Source organism: Narcine bancroftii, chromosome 9, assembly GCF_036971445.1.
Source record: "Narcine bancroftii isolate sNarBan1 chromosome 9, sNarBan1.hap1, whole genome shotgun sequence".
NCBI lineage: Eukaryota > Metazoa > Chordata > Chondrichthyes > Torpediniformes > Narcinidae > Narcine > Narcine bancroftii.
This window is the reverse complement of record NC_091477.1, coordinates 49,071,688-49,091,668: the sequence shown is the minus strand read 5'-3', so window position 1 is coordinate 49,091,668 and position 19,981 is coordinate 49,071,688. Positions and strand designations below refer to the sequence as shown.

At 44.3% G+C, this 19,981-nt stretch overlaps 1 protein-coding gene across 4 annotated transcripts in view; it reads right to left on the bottom strand.

Annotated features, from left to right (window-relative positions):
- Positions 1 to 19,981, bottom strand: part of adam19b (ADAM metallopeptidase domain 19b) — a 163,149-nt gene that overhangs the window by 62,341 nt on the left and 80,827 nt on the right. For all 4 annotated transcript variants that reach the window (XM_069899050.1, XM_069899051.1, XM_069899053.1 and 1 more), the window contains 6 exons: positions 16,208 to 16,397; positions 14,560 to 14,625; positions 13,335 to 13,406; positions 10,967 to 11,133; positions 7,110 to 7,194; positions 5,207 to 5,346 (listed from right to left, as the gene is read on the bottom strand). In XM_069899050.1, the coding sequence (XP_069755151.1) occupies positions 5,207 to 5,346; positions 7,110 to 7,194; positions 10,967 to 11,133; positions 13,335 to 13,406; positions 14,560 to 14,625; positions 16,208 to 16,397 (720 nt within the window). The remainder of the gene's footprint in view (positions 1 to 5,206; positions 5,347 to 7,109; positions 7,195 to 10,966; positions 11,134 to 13,334; positions 13,407 to 14,559; positions 14,626 to 16,207; positions 16,398 to 19,981) is intronic.

Below are 19,981 nucleotides of genomic sequence, written 5' to 3'. Positions count from 1 at the left end.
CTTCTCTATTACCTCCAGGTTTTACATCTGGATTCTCATGCACACATCTACGTTAAGAATACACCAAACCGATCAGTTTAAACAGGGAAGTCCACAGAGGCTGGGGTAGAGTGCAATACACAAATGTGCTAGAAAAACTCAACAGGCCAATGTTTTGGGCCTGGACCCCTCGTCAGGTGTGCCTGAGTTTCCCCACCATGTTTGTGACCTGCACCAAACCTATCACCTCCCCTCAAGCCCCCTTCCAAAACCAGAGAGCTACTGGACCCAACCTGATCCCATTCTCAATTCCCCTCAACCATGTGAATCCATCGCAGGAGAAGATCCCACCAGTTCTCCACTGCAACAGGTGAGGTCCCAACTCCCTGCAGAACCCAATCTCCACCCTACCTCCATCTTGAACTCCTATATGACCTACGTAGTTTGTGGAGGAAGTATTCATTTATACATGAATAGGAACGGTTAAAAACCTCTTTCAGCCCACAAACTCTTGTTACCCAATTACGCCACAACCACAGTATGCTTTTGAATGGTGGGAGGGAATCAGAGCACTCGGAGGAAACCCATGCAGACATGGGGAGAATGTACAAACTTCTTATAGACAGCGTCGAAATGCGGTCGCTGATGTTGTAACAGTTTTGCGTTAACCGCTACACTTACCGTGCTGTGAACAACACAAGTCCTGTTCTATCAGATCTATCATACGTGATACTTTAGCTGCCTTATGAAGCAGAATTTTGCTGCAGAGGCCACACACACACACTCCATGTTTAAGAGGAGCAGAAGAATTTCCAGGATACTTTAAGGCCTGGCACAGCCTTTGGAGAGCCAACCTATTCACAAGTTTAGTTATGAGCTCAACTTTGAGATAGCCCTCTAATTCCAAGATTGCCTGCCTGCTGGGACCTCTGCAAGTTAGTGTGTCCCTGCTCATCAGCTGCTGAAACCTTCATTCCTTTCTCCATTCAATGGAGACGTGAGTATTCTAATGCTATCTTTCCCAATCTTCCACCCTCTCCACAAAATAAACCCAAAATCATCCTAGATTCTGCTGACTGCAATTTATCTCAATCCAAGCCTCATTCATCCTTCATCTTGGGCTGAATGTTTCCCATCTGACCCCACATCAGGTTTATCCCAATATTCCAAACCCTCCACAGACTTATCCTCCTGCCTCTGGAACACTGTGTCTTGGCGATCAGAAAATACTGGAAACAGGCATCACTCTGGACAAAAGAAAATAAGACAGTAGAGAGTTTCAGAGACAAGCTTTTCTTTCTATGAGTTATCAAGCTCCCTCGGGCAGCAGGTATAGAAGCCAGAAGAGCAACACTTCTAGGTTCAAGAACAGTTTCTTCGCAACAACTATCAAGCTCTTGACCTTGTTACACTAATCAGAGACTGTCTACACTTCTGCAAAGTCAATTTTCTGAAATATGATTACCATGAATATTTATTATCTCTCTATTTTTGTGTTTATTGTCTCTTTTAATTTAATTTGAATCATTTACTATAATAGTCATTCATTTCCAGTCCATGACCACAGGAAGTGCCTCAGCTTCTCCCTCAGCACCATTCGGGGTCCCTGTCTTTCTAAGTTTAGCAACACTTCACTCATGAATCTGCAGGGGGTCATCTACTGCATCTGATGCTCCCGTTGTGGAGCAGTGGAGAGACACAAAGTGGGACATCACTTCATTGAGCACCTCAGCTCTGTCCGCCACAATAGCAGGGATCTCCCGGAGGCCACCCATTTTAATTCCCCATCCCATCCCTTGCTGACATGACTGTCCATGAACTCATCGGTTCACAAGAAAAAGGAAGAGAAGTAGGCCATTTGGCCCATCAAGTCTGCTCGGCAAATCCACCCTAAACTAAACCAGTTCCAAATTCTGGGATTTTCCCCATATCCTTTGATACCATGACTAATTATATATCTATCTATCTCCCCTTTAACTCCCGCAATGATGGGCCTAATTCCACAGATCCATGACCCTATGGCTAAAAAAAATTCTCCTCGTCTCTGTTTTAAATGGGTACCTTCTAATTCTGAGACTGTGCACCCTTGTCCTGGATTCATCCACCAAGGGAAACATCTTATTCACATCTAATCTGTCCAATCCTTTCAGCATTCAGAATGTTCCTATGAGATCCCATCTCATTCTTCTATACTTCAATGAAGAGTCCAAGAGCCACTAAATGTTATGTTATCCCTTGTATTCCAGGAATCATCCTGGCAAATCTTCTCTGTGCTCTCTCCAACTTCATTACATCCCTTCTAAGGTAAGGGGCCCAAAACTGCACACAGTTCTCCAAATAAGGTCTCACTGGTGCCCCATAAAGCCTCATGAACACCTCTTTACTCTTATACACTATTCCTCAGTTTCTTTATTATCAATCCAATCTGGTAGTTATCCTGGTGGACCCCCAAATCCTTTTGCACTTCCGAATTTTGAATGTTATCACCATCCAATAATAATCTGCCTGTTTATTTACTCTTACAAAATTCTATCTGCCATTTCTTTGCCCACTCTCCTTAGCTGTCCAAGTATCTCTGCAACCTTTCAGTTTCTTCAACACTTCCTACTCCACCACCTATCTTAGTGTCATCTGCAAACTTCACCACAAAACCATTCAATCCATAATCTAAATTATCAATCTTTGGCTTGGCTTCGTGGACGAAGATTTATGGAGGGGTATGTTCACGTCTGCTGCAGGCTAGTTGGTGACTGACAAGTCCGATGCGGGACAGGCAGGCACAGTTGCAGCGGTTGCGAGGGAAAATTGGTTGGTTGGGGTTGGGGGTTGGGTTTTTCCTCCTTTGCCTTTTGTCAGTGAGGTGGGCTCTGCGTTCTTCTTCAACGGAGGTTGCTGCCCGCCGAACTGTGAGGCGCCAAGATGCACAGTTGGAGGCGATATCAGCCCACTGGCGGTGGTCAATGTGGCAGGCACCAAGAGATTTCTTTAAGCAGTCCTTGTACCTCTTCTTTGGTGCACCTCTCTCTCGGTGGCCAGTGGAGAGCTCGCCATAGAACACGATCTTGAAAAGGCGATGGTCCTCCATTCTGGAGACGTGACCCACCCAGCGCAGTTGGGTCTTCAGCAGCATGGATTCGATGCTTGCAGACTCTGCCAGCTCAAGTACTTCGATGTTGGTGATGAAGTCATTCCAATGAATGTAGAGGATGGAGCGGAGACAGCGCTGATGGAAGTGTTCTAGGAGCCGTAGGTGATGCCGGTAGAGGACCCTTGATTCGGAGCCGAACAGGAGCATGGGTATGACAATGGCTCTGTACACACTGATCTTTGTGTGTTTCTTCAGGTGGTTGTTTTTCCAGACTCTTTTGTGTAGTCTTCCAAAGGCACTATTTGCCTTGGCGAGTCTGTTGTCTATCTCTTTGTCGATCCTTGCATCAGATGAAATGGTGCAGCCGAGGTAGGTAAACTAGTTGACCGTTTTGAGTTCTGTGTGCCCGATGGAGATGTGGGGGGGCTGGTGGTCATGGTGGGGAGCTGGCTGATGGAGGACCTATGTTTTCTTCAGGCTGACTTCCAGGCCAAACATTTTGGCAGTTTCCGGAAAACAAGACGACATGCGTTGGAGAGCTGGTTCTGAATGGGCAATTAAAGCGGCATCATTATCAATATACATTGTAAAAAGGAGCAGCTCCAACACCAACCCCTACAGAACACCACTAGTAACCAGAAACCAACCAGAACAGGATCCCCTTATTCCCATCCTTTGCTTCCTGCCTATCAACCAATACACCATTCAATCTAACATCTTCCTGCAATTCCATGGGCTCTCATTAAGCAGCCTCTTATCAAAGACCTTTTGAAAATCCAAATACACAATTTCCACACCCTTACCCTTGTCCAGCCTACTTGAGATTACCTCAAAAATTTTCAATAGGTTGCTCAGGCAGGATCTTCCCTTCATGAAACCATGCTGGCTTCGACCTATCATGTCATGCACCTCGAGAAATTTCATAAGCTCGTCCTTGAGAAACAAAATATTGACACACCTGATATCAGCTTTCCCTTTTCAAATTTGAAACGGAACTCTATCGTATTATGGTCACTACTTCCTAAGGGTTCCATTACTTTTCATTCCTGAATCACCTCAGGTTCATTACACATCACCCGATCCAAAACCACCTGGACATAGGTGGGCTTATCGACAAGCTGGTCCAAAAAGCCATCCTGTAGGCATTCTACAAATACTCTCTCCTAAGATCCAGTACCTTCCTGACTTTCCCAATTCCCTTTTATGTTAAAATTCCCTTTCATATGAAAATGCCCCATAATTATTTTGACATTTTCCTTCTGACACCCTTTTCCTATTTCCAACTATAACTCATAGTCAACTTCCTGACACCTGTTTTGGGGGCCTGTTAATAGGGTCCTTTTGCCCTTGCCATTTATTAACTCAAACTATAAGGATTCTACCACTTCTGACCCTATGTCTCTTCATTCTAGTGATTTACTATCATTGCTTATCATCAGGGCCATACCACCCCTCTACCTATACACTGTGTTAGCCTTGGATATTCAGCTCCCAATCACATCCATCGTTAAGCCATGTCTCGGTGATGGCCACAATGTTGTACCTTTCAATCTGTAGCTGAACCACCTCATGCTCCGTGCATTTAAGTTGAGTCCTCTTAAACCAGAATCTGTTACTGATTTTGCATACAGCAAATTATCCTGACTGTTCACCTGTCTGTCCTTTTGGTCATCTTTTCTGCACCTTATTTTTGACTTTTTTCTCTTTCCCTCTTTCTCGACCCTAACACCCTGGTTCCCTTCTACCCTAATCTCTGCATTCACATTCTGTAGAATAGATTTCCTGTCTGTACACAACAATGAATTCTACTTCAAGAATACTATTCCAGTTAGCATTACACAGTGCCAGTGACCCAGGTTCAAATTCGGTGGCTATCTAATAAAGAGTTGGTACATTCTCCTTATGTCCATGTGGATTTATTCCAGGTGCTCAGGTTTCCTACCATATTCCAAACACAAACAGGGTTTGTAGTTATTGTTCACATGGGTGGATTGGGGTGGTGTAGGCCCATGAGCCAGAAGGGCTTGTTACCGTCCTTCATCTCTAAATTAAAAATAAACAATTGCTTGGCGAGGGTAGACTCCACACAACACCCGTGAGGAGATTGTCAGACACCACCCCGGTACGCGGAATCCTCACCCAGTGGCTGCAGCCATGATGCATCCTCCGTCTTCTGGACGAGCTGCACAACAGCCGTCAGCATCATGGCTCATTCCAAAGTTGTGGCCCATCTCGTGGGCCATGGTGGCTGCGACACCAATGGCACTGTCAGAGTGATCCTGGAGGGAGAAGAAACCAGTGGTGAAAAGGGCAACAGGAAGACTTGAGAACAGCCATTTATTTTTCTGAACAACCACATGGGGCCATGTTTCCTCTTGTTCGTAAACAATGTTTTAATCTTTTCGATATTAAAGCAAAATTTTTGTGGGCGGCATGGTTAGTGTAGCGGTTAGCGTAAAACTATTAACGCGCCAGTGACCCGGGTTAGAAGCCCACCTGGGTATCCTCCAGGTGCTCCGTTTTCTCCAACCTTCCAAAGACATTAGTAGGTTAATTGAGAGCATTTTGATGGCGCATTCTCGTGGGCCAGAAGGTCCCGTTACCGTGCTGTGTCTCAACATTTATTTTTAATTTTAATTTTAAAAAATTAATTGCAACATTGGCATTGCTGGAAGATGCTGAAACACAGCAAGAGGAAGGAAAGAACTTGGACATTGGCTCAAAATGTGTAAAGTTGCCACATCACCAATGAAATAGAGTCGTAGAGTTACACAGGATGGGAACAAGCCCTTTGACCCAACTTATATACACCAACAAGGTTGCCTGTCTGAACTAGCCCATTTCCTATCCATGTACTTTTCTAAATATCTTTTAAACATCATTAATGTACCTGCCTCTACAGCTTCCTCCGGGAGCTCGTTCCAGATACAGACCACCCTCTGAACGAGAGAAGCTGCCCCTCAAGTCCCATTCCTATCTTTCCTCTTTGTGAAGCAGTCCCGAACTTTGTGTGCTGTGGGGAGACGGATGCTCCACTGGCACATAGCTAGATCCCATGAGCTAACGCCTCACTATTTTGTTTCTCTTTAATGATGCTGGTCAAGGGACAAATATTTCTTGTTCCTCCACTCAGAACACTGCACAATGTTTGACATGGAGCTGGGAGGAGAGGTGGGGTATGTGTGAAAAACAGGGTCTCTGATGATGCATCAGTGAGGTACCGGACTAGTGAGTGGGTTCTCAAGATTATGGGGTGGATCATGGTATTCTGATGGAGGCAAGGGCTGACACCTGAGCCAGGCCTGTGGCATAGAAATCATGCCCTCACTATCAAAAGCAAAAGCATTGGAGCTACTCTCTGCGGACACTCTCTCCCAGATGCAAAGCTTTGTTCCCCAGGCAGTGGAACCTTCCTCCCATCCTCTTCAAGCACTGGGAGAGACGGAACAGCCATGGAGCAGCCGCACATCCAGGCTTGATCCCATTCCTAACACTCAGAGGCCCGCTCATAATCAAATGGCACAGCTGCCTAGAAACGTGCTCCATGGATTTACACTCACCTTTTCCCTCACTGAACACAAACGTGGCCAGTGTATAAACTGAATAATCTTAACATTAAACAGCAGTTGAACAAGAAAGTCTGCAGATGTTGGGGTCAAGTGCAAAACACAAACATGCTGGAGAAACTCAACAGCATCCATAAGAAGTAAATGGTAACCAGAGTTTTATGCCTGGGACTTCGCCAAATAAATTACTGTCATATTGAATGATAGAGGAAAAATTGCATTATTTATTCAGAAAGTTCTAATTTGATTATTAATAATCAAATCATTAAAAATTGCATCATTTAACTATTTATCTTGAAAATTATTTGGTGCATTTCATAGGGAACTGAAAACACGACAAGGAAGAACAGTGAGGAACTTGAATTATACCCTTGAAACTGTAATCTACCATTCAGTTTCACTGCTCATTGCACCACTGATTGGCAGAAGATAGCTCTGAACCTTACTGGGTCAGATCTGCCACTGCATTCACTCACCATGTTTACACCGCCTGATTGATAATCTGAGCACATGCCCATCAACGGTGCCAAGCCAATGGTAGTGCCATTGAAGGTGATCCCCCTAAAGGTAAAAAAACACTCAGAGTTACAAAAGTAAAGGCAAGGAGGGGGACAGGCCACTTCTCATCTCTCCTCCTGAGATTTCTAAACTCACCCACCCTTTAAAGTGTGGGGAAAGTCTTCTATGCTACAATCTGTTGCCCACAGTGACACACCCATTGGAAAGAGTAACGAAGGATGGAGTGCAATGTTGGGAAATGTAACCCTATCCACTGCAAAAGGAAAATAAAAGCAGATCGGATTCCTTGTTAAATTTCAGCAGCTGTTGGGCAGCGAGGCCTGAGACAGCCTATATATGAATTGCAAAAGTTTGGTTTGCAGGTACAGCAGGTTATCAAGAAAGATGTTGGCCTTCATTGCTAGAGGATTGAATTTAAGAGCAGGGAGATTCCGTGCAACTGTGCAGCTTACTGTATGTAGTTCTGCTCACCTGATTTGAGAAAGAATATACTGGCTTTGGAGGTGGTTCAGAAGAAATTCACCAGGTTGATTCCAGAAATGATAGGGTCAGTCTATGAGGAGAGATTGAGTAGCCTGGGACTGTTCATTGGAGTTTAAAAGGATGAGGTTGGGGTGGAATCTTATAAAAACATATAAAATTATGGAAGAAAGCCAAGATAGATGCAGGCAGGTTGTTTCCAGTGGCAGGTGAGACTGGAATGAAGCTAATAGATTCAAGTGTCAGGGGAGTAGATTTACGATGGAGATGAGGAGAATCTGCTTCCCCTCGAGAACAGTGAATGTGTGGCGTTCTCTGCACAGGGAAGCAGTTAAGGCTGCGTCGTTCAATTTATTTTTTCTGTTATTATTCGGAAATGAAGGGTTTATGGGGAACAGGCAGGTAGGTGGAGCTGAGTCCACAACCACATCAACAATGATTTTCTTTAAAGGCTTGATGGGCTGGAGAGCCAACAGCTGTTCCTCTTCCTTAGGTTCTTATATTCTCATGACTTTTCAGTACCAGCAGCCTTGCCATGGCAGAAGTCCATCCTTGGACAAGTGCAGAAGAAATCAATGGCAAATATAAGCATGGGGAGGGAGTTCTCCACATATTAGCCTTCTGCCTGACCCCCATTTCTATAAACCTGCCTTTAAGGGGCGGCTAACTTTTTCATTTTTAATTTAGACATACAGCACCGAAACAGACCCATTTCATGCTGCCCAATTAACCTACACCCCCCAGTACGGACTTGTAAGCCAAAATGGCCTGTTACCATGCTGTATGTCTAAATTTAAAAAGGAAAATGAAAAGGTTGGCCACCCCTGCCTTACAGGAAGAAACCACTTGTAAAATCTGTTGTAATTCACATCTCCTGTAGTTCTGTCTACAGTAATATTAGCTCAAGGCTTCCCCAATTTAAAAGCCATTCAGTATATTACACATCACTGAAAGTTTTGCTTTAACCACCTAATTTAAAGATTGGGAAAACAGTCACAGATATAAACTTTCCAGCTGGAACCATCTGTTTTGTGATTAGGATTGGACACCAATTGATCTTTCCTCTTCCTGACACAGGAAGTTGGGTGTAAGGTGCTGTTTGTAATGCAGCTATGTAAACAATCTCAAGACCTGCATCTGCAGACTCATCCATCTCAACTTCATTGTCATAGAATTTGCATTTCACAAAGTGCTTTATCTATCTCAAGATAAGAAGTCAACATGCAAGGCAGAGATAACATTTTTTTTTCTCTCAGAAGGTCTGTTGCTCTTTGGACCTCTTCAAGAGGAGAATGGAAGCAGTCTTTGAATAAGTTATAATGAAAAACCCAGAATTGCTGGAGGAACTCAGTCGGTCTTTCAGCGTCCATAGGAGACAAATGGGTAGATTGCCAACATTTCAGGCCTGAGCTCTTCTTCAAGGAATAAGCAAAGAATAAGCAGAATTAATTTTTGTCTGTGTGAAAGGAGACACAAAAGGGAGAAATGCAGAACTGGGGGAAGGGGACAGGGAAGAAGTGAATGGGGGAGGGGGGTATAAGGAAAGCCAGAGAAGTTGATATTAATGTCATTGTTTGGAGGGTCCCCAGTTGGAAGATGAAGTGCTGTTCCTCCAATTTGCAGGTGGTCTCAGTCTCACCTCTCCCCTTATCATATCCAAAATACTGGGCGGCATGGCTGGCGTAGCGGTTAGCGCAATGCCGTTACAGCGCCAGCGATCAAGACCTGAGTTCGTATCCCGCGCGCTCTCTGTAAGGAGTTTGTACGTTCTCCCTGTGTCTGCGTGGCTTTTCCCCGGGGGCTCGTTTCCTCCCACCATTCGAAATGTACTGGGGGTGTAGATTAATTGGGTGTAAATTGGGCGGCACAGAATTGTGGACCAAAATTCCTATTACCGTGCTGTATATCTAAATTTTTTTTTTTAATCAATTTTTACCTCTCCCCTCATCATATCCAGTTAAACCCTTTTGTTGGTCTGGACCCCTCACCCCAGCCAAGCTCTGTCTGTATTCTGAGATTTCCTGTTTGTTGCTTATTCTGCCTATTCCTTGAAGAAGGGCTCAGGCCCAAAACTTCAGCAATATATCTTTGTCTCTTATGGATGCTGAAAGACCGACTGAATTCCTCCAGCATTTTGGTGTGTTTTTAATACAATCACAGCGTCTACAGACTTTCGTGCTTCACGTTGAATAATTTATAGCAGGGGAAAATTCTTGATAAGCGGGAGGTTACTGCAGACAAGTGGGATAGCAGAATTTAGTGCACAACCCAAGCTGGTACCAACTGTCTGCATTTGGATCATATCGCTCCAATGACTTTTGTATGCTAGAATTGTACCTGCCACTACTACTTCCTCTGATAGTTCGTTCCACATTCCTAACACCCTTTCAGTGTAAAATATCCCCTCTGGTCCCCTTTAAATCTTTGTGAAACATAAATGAGCAGACACTGTGAAAATGCAGAAGGGCTGCAGGTCTCGCAGCATCAGTAGATAATATAACGGGTGCTTCGGGCCTCAGTCCTTCTCCAAGACAGCTATGATGAAGAAGAACTCAGACCTGAAATGTCAGTTATATATCTTCGCTGCCGACGAATGCTGCAAGACCTGCTGAGTTCTTCCAGGATGACCGACCCTTTAAATGTTTTCCGTCTCACATTAAGTCTATGGCATCTAGTTTTTGATTCCTCCATCCTGGTGGAAGAAAACAAATATTTACCTTATCCATGTCCCTCCTGACTTTATAAACTCTGAGGAGCATCGAAAAGAGGAGAAAGATCGAGGGTCTGAAATGGCCTATTATTTCTGTTCCCAATTTACTTGGTTCACTGAGAGGGAGCCACATCCTTCAAGTGCTTGGCTGATGGAGAGTGGACCCTGAGTACAGATAATGCAATGTTACGGAGCACTTTACTGGGGATGACAACTTGGAAATTCTCTTGCATGAATTATTCAGCCTAGGGCAGTGGGTTTTTAGCTGGTGTTAGTGCTGATCTCGCCTCAAACCGTGCATCTTGGCGCCTCACAGTTCGGCGGGCAGCAACCTCCTTTGAAGAAGACCACAGAGCCCACCTCACTGACAAAAGACAAAGGAGGAAAAACCCAACACCCAACCCCAACCAACCAATTTTCCCCTGCAACCGCTGCAACCGTGTCTGCCTGTCCCGCATCGGACTTGTCAGCCACAAACGAGCCTGCAGCTGATGTGGACATTTACCCCCTCCATAAATCTTCGTCCGCGAAGCCAAGCCAAAGAAAAAAAAAGTTACTCCTCCTTCCAGCAGAGATATATGCCCCTGGAAAAAAAAAGACTAGGAAAACATCATTGACACATACGTGATCAGCTGTGCATTATCGTGCTTCTTCCAGGTTAATGCTTGCCTTCTCCATTTCAGAAAGGACCAGAGGGTGCTGTAGGGATTCTCCTTCACTTCACTCTTGTCCTCATGCGTCCATACCTCCAAGTGAACCAGTGCAATCCTGATATTGAGTGACCTGTAATACTGAGAAAAACGCTCCAGTAAAATGCCAGACTTGAAAACATAGCTGCGGGCTCTGCGTGAATGCCCAGTATTGGTTATCATAAAACGATAAAAAGTTATTAAACAAGAAAGTCTGCAGATGCTAGGGTCGAGTGCAATATACAAACCTGCTGGAGAAACTCAGCAGGTCAAGCAGCGTCCAGAGCAAAGTAAAGGGTAATTAACGGCTCAGCCTTGGCCCATTCGTCAGAGCAAAAACAGGGAGACATCAGAATAAAAAGCTGGTGGGTGGGGAGAGGAGGCAAGGAGAAGGAGGAAGGAACGGGGGAGGGGCACAGGTTGGCAGGTAAGAGGTCTGAGGTGGGAGGGTAGAAGAGAAAAAAAAAGCTGGCAAGTGAGAAGTGGAAAGGGCCGAGGGTAGCTCTGTGATGGGAGAAGGAAGGAAGCTTGAGGAGACGATGATAGGGAACGAAAGGGGAAGGGGTTAATGGAAAACGGAGAAATTAATGTCAATGCTGTCTGGTTGGAGAGGGGCCCAGACGGAATATAAGGAGTTGTTTCCCCCAATTTGCAGGTAGCCGTAGTTTGGCAGTGCATGAGACCATGGACAGACATGTCGGTGTGGGAATGGTGTATGGAATTGAAATGGCTATTACTTCCAATGAATTTGATGTGTATTTACATGCTCTCTGCTTTCTAGCCTTGCTAAGTGAAGCACAAAAAAACTGTAAACGCTGGAATCTTCAGCACACAGTTAGAAGCTGAAGGAACTCAGTGGGTCAGAGAAATGGTTAGTCAACATTTTGGGTCATGGCTCTTAAAGGGATATATCAAGTACATCTAGGGGAAAAACAGAAGAGGTGGGAGAAGGGGCTAATAAATGATTGGGTATTGGACATAAGGGCAGGGGGGGAAGCAAATGGAGAGGCAGGTTGAGGGGGAAGGTTAAAAATAACAGGTGTAATAAAAAGAGAGATGGAAGCTCTAGAAGCAGATAGAGGATGGGGTTATCTAAAATTTAAAAAATTGATGTGTAACATGAAAGTCTGCTAACGTAAATGTAGTAAAAACACGAAAATGCTTGTGGTGGTACACCACCAGCCTACTGCAGGGGACAATCTCTGTACCTGCAGGAGAGTTAGGGGGACAGGACTGCACCTGGCCGTCTGTCAATCAATCAACCTGAATGGATCAAGTCCCACCCGGTCGGGTGTCAATCACTCTCCGGGATATAAGCCTGCGCCGGCCTCCGAAGTCTCTCTCAGAGTTACTGCAGCCACAGTCAGCCGGGCTCTGTGGAAGTCTTTGAGGATTAAAGCCTGTTGTACAGTCTTTACCTTGTGTGTGTCTGATTCTGTCTAAAAGCGCACCACAATGCTGTAGGAACTCAGCAGGTCTCACAGCATCCATAGAAGGCCTGAGGCCTTCTTCAAGGTATGAATAAAAAGCAGGCAGCACCTGATTTAAAAAGCTGAGGAGAAAGAAAGGAAGAGGGTGTGGAGGAGCATAGACCGACAGATAAAAGGTGATCATTCAACATGGATACATGGACAGGAGAGAAAGATGAGTTTTGATCGGGGGAGAGGGTGGCTCTGTGAATGCAGAGCTGGAAGAAAGGAGACAAAGGGAAAAACCAGAGAAAGGGACAGAGCTAGAGGGAAGGAGAAATAGTGAAGGGGGACAGAGGAGGCTAACACAATCCAGTGGTCGATATCAATGGCATCCAGTTTGATGTTTGTGCCATTGAGTTTACGGCTGTCCTTGAGAAGGAATGTGTCATTTCTCAGGTTTGCCTTTAGTGTCACTTTGGTAATGGATAAGGCTGGGATCAGACATCTCTGTGTGGGAAGGGTGAAGGGAATTGAAATGACTCTAGCTTGGACCCAAAGACCCTCAGTGGAGTGGACACCCAATCTGCATTTAGTCTTCATCCCTGTCAGTAGTAAGAAAGGATTTCCATAATACTTATGGCCTGTGCTGGGCATTCCAAAGTGCCCTCCAGTCAGTTTACCAGAGTTGACATGCAGTCACTGTCGGAATGTAGTCAGTACTACAGTCAATTTCAAAGCAAACACAGCAGGGATGCACAGAATGATTGAAGACAAGATTCTGCCCGATGGATCTGCCTGCATAATTATGCCCGCACACCCACCAAAACACACTTGGACTCCAGTCTCACACAGGGACACAATTTGTAGGTCCTCTCACATAAATGTCCTCACCTTATCAACATAATTGGCAGTTTCCTTCAATTTCTGCTTTGTTTTCTCAAGATCCCACTGATGTTTCTGAAACTAAAAAGGTGATTGGTTTAGATAAAGCTATCAGTAAGGTTTAATTTTGGCTACCCTTCCAATATCAATGGGCAATCCCACTGGGCACAAGTTAGGTTCCATTGTTTGGTCCATTTCACCTCTTTCTTTCGGGATGGAAATTATGGTTATCCATTATAGCAACTAACTGCTCTTCCAAAAACATCCAATATCATTGCAGCAAAACAATCTCATATTTGATAGACCTGATAATTAATGAACTTGAAAAAGACAACAAGATGAAGTCAATTCTTAGCCCTGTGTCTGCATAACTCTGATCCCTGTGTCCTATTAATACTGATTCTATGTCCCATTAACACTGACCCTGGCCCCAAAGCTCTGATCCCCGTGGCCCCAAAACTCAGCAGGGTCAGTGTTAATGGGACATAGAATCAGTGTTAATAGGACACAGGGATTAGAGTTTTGCAGACACAGGAATCAGAGTTACCGCAGGCAAAAAAAATTTTGTGTCTATTTTTTATTACATGACAATAAATTGAATCTTGAATCTTGGGGCTGAGCGATTTCATGTGCAGTATGATTAGTGTAGTTGGTGTATCTTAACATTTCTGTTTTGCTGTGGGAAATAAGAATTTCAGAACATATTCAGTACATATTCAGTATATTGGCACGGTTGATGTAGCAGTTGGTGCAATGCCATTAATTGGGGCTAGAGTTTGAACCCCGCGCTGTCTGCAAGGAGTTTGTGCGTTCTCCCCATGGGTTTTCCCCGGGGGCTCCGATTTCCTCCCACTTTTCAAAAAACTGACAGGGTTTGTAGGTTAATTGGGTGTAATTGGGCGGCTCAGACTTGTGGGCCAAAATAGCCTGTTAACGTGCTGTATGTCTACATTTTAAAATTTAATATGTACATTGTACTAATGTATATGACAATAAGCTCATTATCAAAAAAAATGGGTTGCCAGTTCCTGATCTTGCACAATACACAACACCTTTCACAGTGAATGCTCTCCAATACAAACAACTCTTGCTTGGACCGCAATGCTACAACTGCAAACTTTGCTCATTCCAACTCTTTCCTTCTCTTTGGGAGTACGAACTGACAACTTTGATTCTGCTCCGGTCGCTTAATAAAAGAAGAGTGCAGGATTTCCAGGAACAGCAGGAGCCTTACCTCGGCATAATCAGCCACCAAATAAAGTTCCACATACTTCATATCCTTCACCACATCCCTCTTGTTCTGTGAAGAATAGAAAGGTCTGGGTGTACATCCATGTAATGTCATTCTTACACAGCAAGTGAATTAATAGTCAAACCCAGCAATTCTCCAATGCTAGCAAAGAAAGAATTGCTGGAGGAACTCAGAGGGTCAGGCAGTATCCAAGGGCCATCAACGGCTCAGGACGGGATCCTTTGTGAGTCTCGATAAATAGGTCCTGACCCAAAATGTCGACTAATTGTTTCTGCCTACAGATGCTGTCTGGCCCATTGAGTTCCTCCAGCAATTCTTTATTTGCTCAAAATTCCAGTATCTGCAGTCTTTGAGTCTAATTCTCTAACCCAACTTGGACGCTGCATTCAAGCATTCAATATGCTGGTTTTGAACCCCTCCCTGCACTTGGAGCACCTTGAAAAGCTGACAGATTAACCAACATTGTAAACAAATTGAATTATAAACAAAAGTGATGGATAAATGGAAAGTCACACAGCATCTTAGGGAGTAAAGTGTAGCCATTGGTTTGGGATCGAGCCCTTCATCAATCAAGGCATGAGCTAAAGCAGGAAGGTGGCTGAATAAAAAAGTGGGGGTGCGGGAGAGGAGAGGAAGGGGAAGGGGGATGAGCACAGGCTAGCAGGTCATACATGGATATAGGTGGGAGTGTAGAAGAGAAAAAAAGCTCAGGTAATAGGGGAGGGGGTTGGGGAGAGGTAAGGGAAGAAGGTGGCGAGCTGGATGAAAGGAAACAGATATAGGAAAAGAGAGGAACTCAGGCGAGGAGTTTAACAGGAACTGGAGAAGTCGATGTTAATGCAATCTAGTTGGAGAATGCTCAATCGGAATATTATGCATTGTTCTGCCAATTGGCGGGTAGCCTAGGTTTGGAAGTGCATCAGGGTGGAATTAAAATGTTGGCCACTGGGAAGTCCCAGTTATTGCAGCAGAATTTATCATCACCCTTTAGATTATAATGACTTTCTTGGATATCATCACCTTTGTACTCTTCTTGCCATGTGGTTTACATATAGAACATTGCAGCACAATACAGGCCCTTCAGCCCATGATGCTGTGCAGACCTTTGTAAACCTACTCCACAACAAGCTAATGAAATCATTTCCCACCTCACACCCATAACCCTTCATGTTTATTACATTCATGTGCCTATCTCAGAGTCTTTTAAATGTGCCTATTGTATCAGCCCCCATCACCACCCCCAGCAATATGTTCTGTGTTGTCCCACTAGAGTTCAGATGCCAAAGTTGGTGATATAGTTTCAGTAAACTTTTATTCAGGATCTTCTCATTGATCATACCAGGGAAGAAAGATAAAGAGAAGAAACACACAAAAACATTATGGTGATTATGCCTTTGACTTGTCTTGGCCCATTAGTTCACTCTTGTTGCTGGGGCCACCTGCTCTTGTGAGACAACAAGATCATTAAACCCAAGGCCACAGTGCTAACTCTTCTGTGTTAAGTCCTTCCTCCCTCTCACACATTATCCAGCTCGATAACAAGGAATAGACCAAGAAGTAGCCCGCAGTGTATTGAACAGTTAAGATTCTGGTTCTGAATTTTTTTTCTGAGGCCTATATTTCACTTTACCCGATGATGAGCTAGATGTAAATGGCTGGTGAAATCTTTGACCCAGTTGTCCATCTGCTCACTCTGTTGGTGACCACAGCTCCCAGGTTTCAGCTTCAGATCCTCAGCCTTGTAGATGAGATGTTGGCTGAGACCACCTTCAATTGGCTGCACCAAGTAACTGAGGTTGGCGTTGAGAATGATCAGACCCCTGGCACAGAAGAAACCATTCAGGCATTGACTGGAGAACAAAGATGAACTTTTCATCACTGCAAACTTAGAGACTGATCGTTCAATTCTGGGCACCCAAACTACTGCCCACTGATGTGAGGGTACATGTGAGGATCCAGCGTGAGATGATTTGGGTTAGTTTCAGCTTACCATCATAAAACAACTGACTTTAAACTGATATTTTCACATAGAGCTGTCAATGCAAGGAATGATTGCAAGGGAGGGAGTGAAGTTGGTCTTTGGGTGTATGGTCAAACCTTTTGATGTAGGTAAGGCTAGTCCACACACTCCTCGTAATATTCTTCTCCTTTAAACCAACAGAAAAAGATACCAGGAAGGTGTAAACAGTGGTGGGGGTTGGTTCACAACCATCTACATCCTTTTATTATTGAGACCAATAAGCCAAGCCAAGTTTATTGTCACATGTACCAAGGTGCAGTGAAAAACTCTGTTAAACCTATACATAGTACAGCAACCTATATGTAACACCACAGTAAAAAGATGGCACAGAGTGTGGAGTTTCAGAGAGACCATTTAGGACAGAGCAAAGGGAAGATCATGTTATCAGTGTGAGGTACATTCAGGAGTCGAGTAACAGTGGGAAAGAATCTGTCATTGAACTTGTGGTGCCTGATTTCACACTCATGAATCTTCTTCCTGATGGGAGGAGGGTGAGGGGAATGTGGCCAGGGTGGGATAAGTCTTTTAATGTGTTGGCTGCTCTTCCAAGGCAGCAGGGGGTGTAAATGGAGTTTGAAAGAGGGGAGGGGTTAAGTACGAAGGACTGAATCACGCTCACAGCTCTCTGCAGTTTGTTCTGGTCATGGGCAGAGCAGAAAACCTCCCACACGATGACAAATCTTGACAGGATGCTTTCAAAGGTGCATCTGTAGAAGTTCCTAAGGGATACAGGTGACGTGCAAAATATCCACAATCTCCCGAGGAAGTCGAGATGCTGGAGCATTTTCTTGCCATTGTGCTGACACAGATGGATCAGGACAGGTCGTTGTAGATTTTACCCTGAAGAACATATCTACAATCTCCACTTCCATCTCCTTTGAAGCTAAATGTTAGTTTGGTAAGCAAACAGGAAAAAGAATTACAAGAGGGAGATCAGATTCAGATCAGGAGCACATTTGTCATGAGGGCACGTACTACTGCAATGTATTGGTGGGAGTTTATTTCAACTCTTTGAGAAATATGTGTCCATTTTCCATCTGTTTTATTTACCAAGCTGGTAAGAAGTCCACAGCCCATTTTTTGTTCAATGAATGGGCAGGAATTTGAAGGAAAATTCTGATATTTTTACTCAGGAAGACCAAAGCCAGCTATGATTAAAGGCTCAGGCATTTCAATGGTAAGAGGGCTGCAGTTCAATAATCTCTACTTCCTCAGAAGCCTGAGGAGGTTTGGCATGTCACCAGCATCCCAAACAACATCTACATATACAGCATCCTGTCAGGGCGCATCACTGAATGGGACAGGAACTGTTCCGCCCACACAGCAAGAAACCGCAGAGGATTATGAGTCTCAGTCCATCACACACACATCCCCCTCCCTTCATTGGCTCTATCTATAACACCCAGTGTCTTGGTAAAGAAGCCATGTTAAAAGTCTCATCCCACCCTGGCCACACTCTCTTCACCCCCTTCCATCTGGAGGTCACGCATCACCAGATTCAAGGAGAGTTACTTTTCCGCTGTTATCAGACTCCTGGATGAAACTCAAAATAGCAACATTATGTTGTTTTACTGTGCACCAACTGATCTTTCTCTTTCTCTCTCTCTCTCTCCTTCTGTATCTCTGCACTTCTGCACTGTGTCTTCATTGTTGGTTTGCCCACAAAACACCATCTATCATTGCATCTTGGTGCATGTGACAATCAACAAACGTATAAACGGCAGTAACCTTGGTCAGCATAACAATTTTAAGTTCAAGTTTATTATCATCTGACTGTACAAATCCAACCCAACAGAAGTGTTTCTCTGGACCATGGTGCATGCACATAAACAAAATACACAGTATATAATCCAAATATGCTCTCAAATGTTAGCCTGGATTATCTGCTCAAGTCTTATGAATTGTGGCACAAACCCATGATCTTCAGATTCAAGAGTTCACCATGAAGACAATGTCAAATTAATAATGACCTCACCTTTTATAACACAGGTCTAGCTTTTCCATCTTAACAGACTGATGGTCCAGAGTACAGACTCCGTAAGGTATTAACAACCTAATTCTGCCTTGTCACAAAAAGAGTAACATACATTCCTTGCAGAGTGAACATTGCCATCTGCACACAGTTTGTTGCCTGTTTCCATGTAACCATCAATAAGATGAATTGATTGGCTTTGACAAAATATCCACTACAGGAAGCTCATTGTTTTCATTTGGGGAGATGGTTTGTGGTTTCTCTCAGTTATAAATAGGAAAAATCTTTTTTTTCTATAATGACCGAGGCATGAAACTCCCAAACATCTGTTCTCACAAACCCCATCTGCTGCCATGCTCCTGAGATCTCATAACTGCTCCAGCTTCACTTTGAACTTAGCCTTGGCTTATTGAATGGAACACTATGGTGGTTGCCGAGTAACATAACTCAAGCTCCAAGTTATTTAAATAGAAAATAAATCCACTCCAAACTGTCATGAATTTGAAATTCAGCATGTAAAAGAGCAAATGAAGAAGGTTCAAGCTGACGCTTGAATTAACTAAAAAAATTGATATGTTAGAAAACTTCAGTAGAAATAATATAAAAATTGTTGGACTTAAAGAAGGTGATGAACGACAAGATATGAAGATTTCTACAATAGCCGCTTTCAGGTGCCCAGAATACCCCAACGTAAAGCTACCTAAAATACTTTAATATGGCTGTTGGGAGGCCACCTGAAAGCGAAGAACCCTGGCCTGAGGAGTACTTAACCAACCCTCCTCGGATAGGTGTATTTTCCTCTTCCAAGCGCTCCCCCTAGGCAACTGAAACCAGCAGAGGCTGCTGGGTGTGGAGGGGGGGGGAGCGGGCTGATGACATTGCGGTGATGTCGTCAGCCTGAGACGCTTGGCGCGATTTTTGCAAAACCTAAGAATATGCAGGCTCGGCATTACTGGTGCAGCTATGTTTTTCAGTACTTTGGAGGCTCATTTCGATTCCATGGTGTCAAACTGAACTGATGCTGCGAAGCCCAGGAAAGGGAGCTGACAGGGACAGTGAAGGATGGTCTCACATATGAAAGAGTGGCCACTGCACTATCAGCTAGTGGTCATCTCCTCTCTAAAACGCAGATAGTGACCAAGCTGAACAGCCTGCATAAAAAGTTCCACGGTGTGCTGGATCATAACCGGAGGAGTGGTAACGCATAGTTGCAGTGGCAGTACTTTGATTAATGCCACACTCTATGGGGGTCCAGCTGCTCTGTAGAACCCTTGAGCGTTGCCAGTGCTCTGGAGAGCCCTTATTCCCCAGACCTCATCCCTGGGGCGTCTCAGACCGCAACCGGCACCTTTGAAGGAGGAGAGATGCAGACTCAGGAGGCGCACGTCACCAGAGATGAATCCACAGGCACG